The 13,515-nt window shown below is 40.5% G+C and overlaps 1 protein-coding gene across 3 annotated transcripts in view; it reads right to left on the bottom strand.

Annotated features, from left to right (window-relative positions):
- Positions 1-6,266: 6,266 nt before the first annotated feature.
- ARHGEF26 (Rho guanine nucleotide exchange factor 26) overlaps positions 6,267-13,515 on the bottom strand; it is a 140,098-nt gene continuing 132,849 nt past the window's right edge. For all 3 annotated transcript variants that reach the window (XM_070792875.1, XM_019960616.2, XM_019960625.2), the window contains 3 exons: positions 11,775-11,842; positions 10,483-10,587; positions 6,267-8,387 (listed from right to left, as the gene is read on the bottom strand). In XM_070792875.1, coding sequence (XP_070648976.1) covers positions 8,245-8,387; positions 10,483-10,587; positions 11,775-11,842 — 316 coding nt within the window. In that variant the 3' untranslated portion in view covers positions 6,267-8,244. The remainder of the gene's footprint in view (positions 8,388-10,482; positions 10,588-11,774; positions 11,843-13,515) is intronic.

Below are 13,515 nucleotides of genomic sequence, written 5' to 3' on the forward strand. Positions count from 1 at the left end.
GGTGATGAACATATTTCATGTACTTACTTGGCTGTTTTCCTTGGTTGTCCTATATGTGTGTTCTGATCTGATTTTCCACCTCATGTTGTTAAGTAATTGGGACTTTAGGGATATTAGAGAGGAAGGATTATTCTCTGTGAATTTTAGAAGTGCAGAAAATTTAAAGCCATTGACCTGAATATGGCAAAATGTGCCATTCTTCACTGGCCAGTACAGTGGAAGGGTTAAGCCACTGTTACCAGGTGCCAGAAGAGAATTCAGAAGGAGCTTTTTTAAAGATGTGGCAAAAACACCGCAAAGCAAGCAGCTACAACCTTAGAGAGGGGTTTCTCTTCTGGGCATCAGCAAATATAGGCATATTTACAGCTGATGGAAATGCAAATAAATAGTCCTATGTGAACACTGGTGCAGCAGAACAAAATAGCACTAGAAACTACAGGGTTCAAAAGCGGATTTTCTCTGATCCCTGGGAACCATGCTATCCATGCAGAGTCCCTGAATCTTTAGTCTTAGTACCTTAACTGTTAAACTGAGAACAACTAGAGCAGCCTTCTGTGGGAGAGAAACACCAGGTTTAGAGGTCATGATGTCAAGAGGTTGCACATCCACCGTGAGGAAAAGAACAGGGCATAAGACAAAACTTTTCTTGTTTGGGTAAGGGATGGGCGTGAACGAAGACAGCTGATGCAGAAGCACTGCAGAACCAACCTTTAAGACTGCTTAGAGTTTTGGTAGTTTGTGGTTTTCAATGAACTGGCCCACTTTGTCAATGTTGTGGAATATATGTGAAGTTGAGTATCTTCTTACCAATATCTGTCAAATCTACAACAATATGTATGTAGTCTTCCATTCCTGACATTGACAGTCTCTTTTTTGGTCAGCTTGCTAAAAGGTGTATCAATTGTACTCGTCTTTTTTCAAAGAACTAGCTATTTGTTTCACTGATTTTCTATTTTCACTTTCATTGATTTCTATATCCTTTTTTCCTTCCTTCTGCTTGTGTTTACATTTTTTTTTATTTCTAATTTCTTGAGGTGGCAGCTTAGATTTAAGTGTTTAGTGCCATAAATCCCTTTCTAAAACACTGCTTTAGCCCCAACATACATGTTTCAATGTCTCATGCCATTCAATCAGTATATTTTTTATGTCCTCAATATATTTCCCTCTTAACAGATTGAGTGTGCTGTTTAATTTTCAAGTGATTAAAGATTTCTCTGTGACATTTCTGTTAATTTCTAGTTTGGTTCTTCTATGGTAGTTGGAAAACAGTTCTTTTAATTATTTTTTTAAAATAATTTTGACTGTGGTGGGTCTTGCTGCGTGGACTTTCCTCTAGTTGCAGGAGGAGGGGCTGCTCTCTGATTGCAGTGCACAGCCTTCTCTTGTGAAATTTGAGCTCTAGGGTGAGCAGGCTTCAGTAGTTGCAGCTGCCAGGCTTAGTTGCTCTGTGGCATGTGGGATTGAACTCTGCTGCATTGGCAGATGGATTCTTTACCTCTCAGGCACCAGGGAAACCCTGATTTCAATTCTTTTAAATTTGTCAAGTTTATTCCCCAGAGTGTGATCTATCTTGGTGAATGTTATATATCCGCATGAAAAGAAAGTATAATCTCCTGTTTCTGGGTGGAGTGTTCCCTAAGTTGATGTCAGTTAGGTCTCATTCCTTGATGTCGTTCAGTTCTATATCATTACCAACTGTACTGTGGATTTGTCTGTTTTCTCCCTTGAGTTCTGTTAGTTTTTGATCATGTATTTTGAAGCTCCAGTATTTGGTACTTACACACTTGGGGTTACATCTTTTTCACAGAATGACCCTTTTATTGTTAGGTAGTATTCTTTGTTCCTGGTAATTTGCTCTGCTTTATGTTCTAGTGTAGCCCCTCCAGATTTCTTTTGATTGGCATTTGCTTGATACTACCTTTTTTCCATTCGTTTACTCTATACTTACCGTTATAATTGCATTTGAACTGTTTCCAAAAGTTGACAGCATATAGTTAGGTCACTTTTAAAATCTGTCAGTATCTCCCTTTTAATTAATATATTTATATCACTTAGATTTTCTGTGTGCCATTTTGTTTTTTGGTTCTCTCTTCGTTCCTCTCTTTGCTTTTTCTTGCCTTCCTATGGTTAGTTACCTGACAGTTTATTTAGTATTCCACTTTACCTTGTCTGTTGTTTATCAGCATATCTCTGTAAAGTTTTTGCTTGCTCTGTGGATTACAGTGGACTTCCCAAGTGGCTCAGCAGTTTAAAAAAAAATCCCTCTGCAATGCAGGTGATAACGGGTTCGATCTCTGGGTCAGGAAGATCAGCTGGAGGAGAAAATGGCAACCCACTCCAGTATTCTTGCTAGGAAAATCCCATGGGCAGAGGAGCCTGGTGGGCCACAGTCTGTAGGGTTGCAAAGAGTTGGACACAACTGAGCACATGATTATAGTATACATGTATTGCTTTAGTTTTTCCTAAATATTTAGTTTTCCCAAACGAACTGTTAGTGAAGGTAGCTCAGTTGTGTCCAACTCTTTGTGACCCCATGGACTATACTGTTCATGAAATTCTCCAGGCCAGAATACTGGAGTGGGTAGCCTTTCCCTTCTCCAGGGGGGGGTCTTCCCAACCCAGGGATCAAACCCAGGTCCCCTGCATTGAAGGAGGAACTGTTTAAAGACTATATTTTTTAGAGAAATCTAAGGTTTACAGGAAAACTGATCAAACTGTATACTTTTACTCCCTTTTAACTTCCCCTATTATTAGCATTTTAGTACATTTGTTACAATGGATGAGCCAACATTAATGCATTATTAACTAAAATCCATGGTTTCCATTAGGGCTCATTCTCGGTATTGTATATTTGAACAAATGTATGATGACATATATTCACCATGACTTAACCATGCAGAATACTTTCACTACCCTGAAAAAAGTCCTCTGTGCTCCACTTAATCCTCCTTTCTTCTCCCTGAACCCCTAGCTCTCATGGATCCTTTTATTGTCTCCATGGTTTTGCCTTTTTGAAAATGTTACATACTTGGAGTCATTTAATGTATAGCTTTTTCACATTGGCAACTCTTCCTTACTAATAAGCATTTAAGGTCCTTTCATATCTTTATGGCTTGCTAGCACATTTATTGCTGGTTAATATCCCATTGTCTGGATGTACCACAGTTTATCTGTTCATCTATTGAAGATTATCTTGGTTGCTTCCAACTTTGGCCATTATAAATAATGCTGAGATAATTTTTGTGTAGATATTTCTGCGGACATAGTTTTCAACTCATTTGGTTAAGTATCACGGAATGTGATTGCTGCATTGTATGGTAAGTGTTTAGCCCTCTAAGAAACTGCCAAACTGTCTCCCATTGGCTTTTGCATTCCCACCAGCAGTGAATGCCCCGAGTCCTCACCTGTATTTGGTATTGTCAGAATTTTAGTCATTCTCTCATTTTAATATTGTAGTTGCATAATAATATATGATCTTGAACATCTTTTTCATATGCTCATTTGCTATCTATATATCTTTGAGTTTTCCATATTTTTGCCCATTTTTAATTGGGTTTTCTAATTATTTAGTTTTAAGAGTCCTTTGTATACTTCAGATGCTAATCCTTTACCCAGATTTTTTTCAAGATTTTTTCTGTGGATTGTTTTTTCATTCTCCTTTTAATGAAATTCACCTTACCAGTTTTTTCTTTCATTGATCATGTCTTTGGTGTTTAAGAAGTCATCTCCAAACCCAAAATCACCCTGACTTTCCCCTGTATTATTTTTTAGGAGTTTTACACTTTTACATCTTAAAAAGTTTCCAAATAAATGGATAGTTCTTAATTTTTGTTACTGATTTCCATTTTAACTATTTTATAATCAGAAACCATTCTGTATAACTTCAGTCCTTTAAAATTTGTTGAAACTTGTCTTACAATTTAGGAAATAGTCAAATTTAAATATTCTACCTGTGCATTAATGTATGTGCTGAAATTGTTGCAGCATGTCCTAGAAAAGCCTATTATATTATTTCCATCTTATACACTTTCATTGATTTTTATCTATTTTTTATACTTTTTATTTTTCACATCAAATGAGACAGCTATGTTAAAGTCTCAAGCTGTGACTTTGGACTTAAGTTATATTTTTGCTTTTACTTATGTTGAGAACATATCATTGCATGCTAAGTCACTTCAGTCGTGTCCGACTCTGCGACCCCATGGACTGTAGCCCGCCAGGCTCCTCTGTCCATGGGTTTCTCCAGGCAAGAATACCGGAGTGGGTTGCCTTTTCCTTCTCCCAACATATCAGTGGAAGAATATATATTTAAAATTGTTACATAATATCTTCCTGGCTAAGTGAAACTTTATGTAGGCTGTATCCCTAGTCATACGTTTTATTTTACAGATGGTTGTATCTTGACATAGCCACAGGTAGTGAATGTTACCATGTTCTGCCCAAACCTCCGTCAGGAACTGCCAGCAACCAACAGCTTTTGCTCATCAGCCATGTACAGGAATTGTCCTTGGCTGAAGGAAGTCGTCTCAGCCAAAGGCATGTCCCCTTTCTGGACACAGCCAGCATCCTTTGTTAAGAACAAAATTGCCAAGACCCACCCCCTTGCCAAAGCCCCTCTTTCTCCTCTCCTCTGAGACTCCAGGTAAATCTTTGCACTCACCACCTGTCCTCTCCATGCTTCCCTGTGGGTTTCTTCTAGCCTCTCTTCCAGTTCTCCAATAGCTTTTAACTGTCAAATCTGACATTAAACCTACTTCCATAATTTCTAGTTTTTTCTTTTTTTTCTGTCACTTCTTGTGGTTAATTATTTATTGCTTTTTGAAGTTTGGCTTTATCTCCATGTTTAAGCATGCTCAATCATGTCCAACTTTTCGCTACCCTATGTTGTAGCCTGCTAGGCTCCTCTGAGGTTGTTTTTTTTTTTTTTTTGCTTACACTTTAATTTGAGAATTTGTTTTTTGGAAATAATTGAGAACTAAGATGATGGTAGCTTTCTTCAGAATGAGGTTTTGTTTCCTCTGAAGGACCTTGGTATGCCATAATCCCAAAAAGTGAAGCTTGAGATTCTTGAGTTTCCTCTCCAGAGTAAGCCCTTTGGGGACCACACCCACAAAAAGGAAGCGGTGGTAGGTACTGTGGCCTGTGTTACTTAGCGCACGGAGGATGGGCTAAAGAGGAAGGTGCATCTTGCTACTCCAGAGATGATACTCCGTATCGCTCTGCTCCCCTCCTCTGTCACTACCTGAGTGAAAATGCAACAGAGATGCCTTTATAGCTCCTATCACACAGCTCTGTTTTAGCTGCAAAGACTGCTGGAAAACTAGCATTTTAAGGTGTTGTAAAGAGTGTTGCAGACAGAATCCTAAGACAAGCCCCATGATCTCTGCTTCCTAGGTGTTGACATCTCCAATTAGGTTTACTGCATGGCCAAATTACGCAGATCTAATTAAGGTCCCAAATCAGCTGAATTTGAGTTCATAAGGGAGATTTTTCTGAGGGTCTAATAACATGAGTTTTAAAAAAGTTTTCTCCAGCTGGTAGCATAAGATGAGAGAGATTCCACATGTGAGAAGGACTGAACATGCCACTGCTGCCTTGAAGGTAGAAAGAGCCACACGGCAAGGCAGTCTAGTCCCTGGAAGCGGTGAGCACTGGCCCACCTGCCCTCCCTCCAGCAGCCAGCAAGGAAACGGGCTCCACACAGCAATCACAAGGAATGGAACTCGGCAAGTAATGGGTAGGAGCTGCAAAGCAGTCAGGCCACCGCTGTGATTCCCGTCTTACGAGACTAAATGCAGAGAATTCAGCCAAGCCATCCTAAACTTCTTACGTTAGAACTGAGAAACCATAAAGGAATGTTATTTTAAGCCACTGAGTTTGTGGAAATAATAGTCATTCTTTGTCTTCCACCAAGATTCACAAAGGGGTAAAATGTCCCAAGTACAAAGGTTCAGATACTGGGTGGCCAAAGTGAACAATGGTGTTTATTCCAAGGGTTAATAACTGAATGATTTGAGATAAGCTATTCAGTCATGAGGTTTTGTGGAAACTCTTAAGAAATAGGATGGCCCAGTTCTTAAAAATGCCCCAGCGTTTTAGAGCAACTGAGGCCCACATGTATCCAAAAAAGATCAGACAGACAGCTTTCATACTAGCTACAGATACCTTTTGAGTAGAAGTCTGATTTAGCTCAAAATGCAGCAAACTTAAATGTACTAAAATGAACATGTCCTACAGTAAATTAAATCACATCAGCACGAAAGAACAAGTATATACAAAATCTTTATAAACTCACATTTTTGCCAAAAGTGTACAAGCAGTCTCATTTCACTGGGACAAAAAATATTTTTGTTCTCCACAGGTCACTGAAAGAAGTCATTGTACAATTCAGAGAAGCTATACATAGAAACTGAACTGGGTGTGAAAAACAATACTGTGTCACTTACAGTTGAACTGAAACATTGTGAATGTGTTAATACCTGCTATAAAACAATGTTTTATCTAATAAACGGTATTAACCCGCTTGCTAAATAGGCTTTGACTTATGCACGTATTTCCAGAACTGTTCAACATCTCATACTGATACAGGATCCATACAGTTGCTAATTTTTAGTTTTAATAGGATATAAGCAAAAAATAATAGAACTGGTCTCTTTGCAAAGCCACACATTTACTTTCCTTCTGTGAAAATGACCCATTAGTTAAATTTTTTTAGCCTCTCCTCCAAAAAGTCTGTGGTGTTTTACCAACCCTGAAACCTCACTAGCTGAGTCCATGGCTACTCTCCACTGACAGACTTGCCCAGACCTCAAGTTGCTCAGGACCTGGAATATCTATACCCAGAAATGTTCCACTGATAAAGGACAGTGGTCCGGGGTGACGCAGCCACAGGTGCCACCCCACCACGGGCTCAACTGCTGCAGTGACAGGACACAAAGCAGGTGAGCCAGGCTCGCTCGCCTCCGGCACTGGGCTTCTGCAGTCACTCACACAGGTAAACTGGTTGGCAGACAGCAGCTGGGGACATGGCAGGCAGGACCTGAGTCCTTGAAGGGTGTTCCCTTTGCCAGGCCCTCTGTGGAAGAGAATGGAGTAGGGGTGGAAAGTAGCTGCCCATAAAAAAAATCATTCCTCCCCCTCACTCTTCCAAACCCTCCATTCCCTCTTTATGATAACATTCAATTATAAGAACTCTTCTCTCTCCTTGTACTAGTGGAAGAAATAAAGTTCTACAGATAAGAGTTAAGAGACTTCAGCAAGCAAGGCCTTTAGTGCAAATAAAATGAGTTCCCATTAAGGTCAAAATGTTATGTTGTAATTAAGTACCATGCTGGCTTCTTGATACCTTTTAAGGTCCAATTTTACCTTCTTTGAAATGGTTAAAGTATGTTTCAGCCAATTTCCTTCTGCAAATAGGAGTAGGAACTGTCCAAAACTTCATGTTATTGAAGGCAAAGCGGCCTCACGTCATCTAATCAGCTCAGTTGAGTCTGTTTTTAAAAAGCAGGACCCTTGTCCTATATTCAAGATTTTCTCACGTACGTGAGGCATCTAAATTCTATGTTGTTAGAGTAGCCTATGTTTTATTAGAATATATTTACCTAAGACCAGAGTTAGAAAGAAAAATCTTCTAAGGCTCCTTCCCTTCCAATGAGGAAAGGGGTGACAAAAATTCAAGTGTCAATTTCCCTTTTCTGAGAAGAGGTTTAGAAAGGCTGGGCTCACCTTCAGAACTCTAGCAGTTCCTTTTGAAATCTATCAGATCTAAAATATAAAAGTCAGGAAAAATAGTTACAAAACTGGGCATTTCTTAAAGACATAAAACCTTGGTAATACTGGAAGAACCATGTGAAGGAGATGTTTAAAGAGAGCTAATATACATTCTTGGTTAAATGAAGATAGAGAAGATGAGGATGCAACATCTTACATATATTTTCTTTTTATGTCAGGACATGATACAATGAGGAGTCGCTGAGGCAGCCTGATCCCTGAAGTGAACTGCTCAGCTATTCTGTTAACCTAAAGAGGTGTGCAAAAGGATTGCTGTGCACAGACTGAGCTTTGCGGACTAACCGTGTCCAGTAGCTGTTCTCCTGAGAGAACAGAACCACCTGGCAAACTTAAAGGCAAGTGTTTCCATTCTTAACTAGGCTATGTTAAAATTAACATCAAAACCAGCTCTGAACCAACCAGCCCACCATGATGTAGTGCAAATCTCGCAGTGGCAGAATACCCTCGGAAAGGCTACACGTTGGTCTCCAGTCCCAGCAAACGTCCCATTCTCTCCACATTCTTATCAATTGTAGCTTGGCACGTTATCTCCTTAGCACATTCCATAGGAAACCAGCCCCGTTCTCCATCTCGAAGTCTTTCCCCTTCATACCAGCCTGCAAAAAAGAGCAGAGGTCTCAGGGGACACCAAGTATTTGGAGGAATCTTGATTGTGTTTGGCTCCAAGGGAGGAGCGTAGGGGCAAATTTCAGAGCCAGCATTCTGCCCCAGGTTGGGTACCACAGATGACGCAAGGTGAGGAGAGAGGTGGAACAGAGGGAAACCTTTCAAGAGGGGATCAATGGCATGTCATGATGAAAGGCAGGACATGATCAGAGGCCCTGAAGTCAGCTGGTTGGGAGAGTTTAGGAGCTTGGGCTGAGTTGAAGAAAGGAATGTTGATGCTTTGGGTAGAGAGAAAGTAATTTTTTTACTTTTATTTTTTATTGAAGTATAGCTGATTTACAGTGTTTTGTTAGTTTTAGATGTACAGCAAAGTGATTCAGTTATATATATATATATATATATATATTTTTTTTTTTTTTCAGATTCTTTTTTTCCCTTAAAGGTTGGTTATCTCAGAAGTCTCGAACTGTCCTGATTTGTTTTCATTCCTTTATTCTGTTCCATGGCAGTGATTTCCACTACTGTGTATTCCAACTCACTTATCCATTCTTCTGCCTCATTTATTCTCCTGTCGATTCCTTCTAGGTATGTTTTTCACTTCAGTTATTGTATCCTCCCACTCTGGTTGTTATCTTTTATAACTTTTTAAAACTCTGTAACTTCTCTGTGCATCTGTTCTTTCCCATATTCTTGGGTCATCTTTATGATCATTACTCAGAATTCTTTCTTGAGTAGATTGCTGATCTCCACATCAGTTAAGTTGCTTTTCTGAGGTTTTATCTTGTTCCCTTGTCTGAAACATATTCCTGCGCCATCTCATTTTGTCTAAACTTCTGTGTGTTTTTTTCGTATATTTGGAAGGTTAGTTGTGTTTCTCAAACTTGGAGAAGTGGCGCTCTACAGGGGATGTCCTGTATGTCTCAACAGTACACTCCGCTCACTCACATCACCCAAGGGCCAGAGGCTAGCTGGTGCCTTCCCACTGGTAGGTGGACCTGGGTCTTGGCTCTCTGGTGGGCCAAGTTAACATGGCCAATCAGCAGGGCCATGTTATGGGTTGTGTCTACAGGTGGCTGTGGGTTCAGGAATTCTTTAGGGAGCCTGTCTGCTTATGTCTGTGGCTGTGTTCCTGCTCTGTTGATTGGCTGGCCTGAGGCTTCCCATTACTGGAGCCTCTGGGATGTTGGGTAGAACCAGGTCTTGGTACTAATAAGCCAGTATGTCAGGCACCAGGATTATCATGTGGTTGAACATAACCCAGTATGCCTGCCACCAGTGTCTATCCAGACAGTGAGCCACAGCTGACTCCTGTTTCCTCAGGAGAACCTCCAAGACCCGCAGGTAGGTCTGATGTAAATTCCTGTGGAGTCACTGCTTTTGCCCTGGGTTCTGCTTACACATGACCTTGTGTATGTCCTCCAAGAGTGAAGTCTTACTTCCCCCCGACCTGTGGAGAGCCTACACTCCCACTGGTTTTTGAAGCCAAATCTCTGGGGGCTACTCCTCCTGATGTCAGACCCCCAGGTGAGGAGCTTGAAGTGGGGCTCAGCACTCACTCCTGTGGGAGAACTCTTGTAATATAATTGTTCTCCAGTTTGTGGATTGCCCACCTGGGCGGAGGGCATATGAGATTTGCTTGTATCGTAAGTGCACCCCTTGATCTTGTTGGGTTTCTTCTTCTTTGTCTTTGGATATACAGTATCTTTTTTTGGTAGGTTCCAGTCTTTTTATTGATGGCTGTTTACCAGTTGTGATTTTTGTGTGCTCAGGAGAGGAGGTGACCTTAGAGTCCTTCGACTGTACCATCTTGTCCCCCATCTGACTTAAATGAGGAAGGAGGAAACTCTGGAGCTGAGAACTAGGTCACTGGGGGACCAGGAAGGAAGGAAACCTTTCATGGTTCCTTTTGACTAACAGCCATGTAACTGCAGCCTATTAAAAAACATTTAGAAACAGTAATGTGTAGATAAAGGAGAGAAAGGTGCATAGGAGAAAACCAAAAAGGTTAGGGAACATAAGCATTGACAATAAAATGAGACCCTGAATGCCGGACCACCACCACCCCACTGAAGCACTCCCACTCACCATCGCTAACACGCTGATAAATAAGGACCACATCCGCCACCTGCAGAGAGAGTTCATCTGGCTGCTTGGCAGTAAATGATCGAATGATTTCCACTTGGGTCAGTGCTGAGGGGGAAAGAGGACATAATGAGAAATGAAACAGGGACAAATCAATAATTTGCATTTACTCAGCCAGCATGGATAGAAAAAAGGTAGGCTCCAAAAAGAAGCAGAAATGAGTTTCTAGGAACTCCCTTACTCGGCCCAGAGCTTCAGTTAGAAGCTCAGAATCAAGAGAGGCCTTTTATGATACATGAATCCCCTCAAAAATAGCCTTGATAAGTCATTAGATACATCACACAATACAACTAGAAACAGCCACGGGGGAAACTGAGGCAAGACAGATTGGGTATGTGCCAAGGCCATGCAGCTGAGGATAAAATCCAAAATCTATGCAGTTCTCCTGGTTCTCACCCAGGGTGCTGCCCCAGCCCACCTAGAAGCACCTGCGAGCTGCCAGAGAAGTGTAGAAATAAAAGAAGTTCCAGCCAAACGTTAGATCCTAACAGACAAACTTTTACTTCAGTGATTTGGTCCTGGCTGACCTGAGTTCTTACTTTGTTTTTTAATATAAAACTTGATTCCAGAGAAATTTCAAGCCAGTCACTAAAGCTTTGACTTTAAGCTGTGATTTGTGAGTGCTCCAGGAGATCCAGTTTTGTTGCCCCAGTTCTTTGAATTTGCCCTTCCAGCTAGAATCACCCAGAGCAGCATAACGTCAAAGCAGAATGCTTAGCACGTGGCACTACCCTTCACTGTGTCAGTTCCTAGCTCCCTAGAAAATTAAAACATTTTTAATATTATTTAATAACAAAAAGTCAAAAGGAAGGGTAAAGTGATTTACCTTAAGGTTAAAAGTACACTTTAGTATGGAGAAGGTTTAAATATGCTACTACTGCCCATTAACAAACTAGAAATGGAGGAGCTTGATAGTATAAGCAAGGCGGTCAATGTACATTTAACTTTATTCTATCATATTATATAAATGGTGCACCTAACTTGCAGGTGATTTAAGAGACTCAGGAAGGCTATGCAATGATGTGCCACATTTATAGAGCAAAGAACTGCACTTGAGGTTGGAATTTGTCCCCTTGTCTTCCAAAGCGGGGTGCACCCAGTGCTGATGTGGGGCAGCAAGAAGGAAACCTTGGAACTTAAAAGCGGGTAGTGTGGAATTTAACCACTAACAACCCAGCAACCAGCAGGGGGCAGAGCTCTCTCTGTTTCAGATTGTCAGCCCTCCGGGTACTTACAGGTCCGATCTGGAGGCTGCTTCCCACTGCTGTGTCCCAGGGCGGTTATCCAACGGGCTCGCTCACTCCTAAACGCAGGGAACATCCAGTTTAGAGATTCGACAGTGCTTAGATACAGAATGAGGTATATTCTAGAATGTAAAGGCTTCTTTCCCCCAAAACAGGGCAGAGATTCTCTAGAAAGGTAAGCACTGGTCTTCAAAACCAATTTTAAAATGATAATCTGGAAAATGTAAATAAGCCCCAAACAAGTCATTGTCAAGAGATTCTGAATGACTCTGTCTTGTTATTAAGTGGAATTTCTCATATGATGGTTTGTTGTTGTTGTTTAGTTGCTAAGTTGTGTCTGAATCTTTTGTGACCCCACAAACTGGAGCCTGCCGGGCTCGCCTGTCCATGGGATTTTCCAGGTGAAAATACTGCAGTGGGTTGCCATTTCCTTCACTAGGGGATCATCTTGTTAACAAATAGCTGATTACACTAATAATCGCAAAAAGATACTCTGTACACTCACAATCTGACATTTAACATTTCAAAATAAAATTTCATGAAAAAAAAAAATCCTAGTAAATCTATCTCTTGCCACTCCCTCCTCTCTTTTCCCTGCACACACACACATTTCCAAATAAATGAGAAAACTGGAAAACTGACATATTTAAAGTTGTTCTGTCCTCCTACAACAAACATTGCCAAATGTAAGCCTTAGTGAACTAGAAATTCTCTGTTCTCAGATGCTTAAAGTGATTTAGTGATTACAGACAAAAGAAATTTTTTAAGGTTTAAAAAATTTTTTTTATATTACGCTATAATTATATGAAACAATAATTATTTAACTAAAAGATCAAAAGTTTAGATGAGCAAACATTACTCTGTAATACAGTAACCCCAAGTTTCTGATTTGGACAGTCAAATATTAGGACTGTGATTAAATAAACCACACAAACATATACACTTTAAAATCTTTTAGGAAGCATTTGTCAGACATACCACTTGAGATACATTATTTCCTTTAAGTTTCCCAAAAGCCTGTTCAAAGGATGAGAAGACTAAACAGAGGTTCCAAGGTAAGTGACCCAAACCAAGGTCAGTTTCTACTACTATACTCTACCTAAGTAAGGGATTAAGAAAGGGATGCCTTATAATAATACAAAATAACCAGATGGGACCTAATAAAACTTAACAAGGTTTTATACAGAAAAGAAAACCATAAACAAAATGAAAAAATAACCTATGGACTGGGAGAAAATACTTGCAAATGATGGGACCAACACAGGCTTAATCTCCAAAATATACAAACAGCTCATACAGCTCATAGGGCTTCCTTGGTGACTCAAGAGAGTGAAGAGCAATGAAGGAGATGGGTTCAATCCCTGGGTCTAGAAAATCGATCCCTGGCTCGGGAAGATCCCCTGGAATAAGGGAATGGCTACCTACTTCAGTATTCTTGCCTGGAGAATCCCATGGACAGAGGAGCCTAGTGGGTTAGAGTGCAAGGGGTCACAGAGTAGGACTCAACAACTAACTTTCTCACTTTCATACAACTCAGTTAAGAAAAACCCAATCAAAAAATGGGCAGAAGACCTAGACACTTCTCCAAGGAAGATGTACAGGTGACCAGTAGGCATATGAAAAGATGTTCAACCTCACTAATTATCAGGGCTCCCCTGGTGGCTCAGACAGTAAAGAGTCTGCCTACAGTGCAGGAGACCCAGGTTTGATTCCTGGGTCGGGAAGATCCCTT

The sequence above is a fragment of the Bos indicus genome, chromosome 1 (genome assembly GCF_029378745.1).
Source record: "Bos indicus isolate NIAB-ARS_2022 breed Sahiwal x Tharparkar chromosome 1, NIAB-ARS_B.indTharparkar_mat_pri_1.0, whole genome shotgun sequence".
Taxonomy (NCBI): Eukaryota; Metazoa; Chordata; class Mammalia; order Artiodactyla; family Bovidae; genus Bos; species Bos indicus.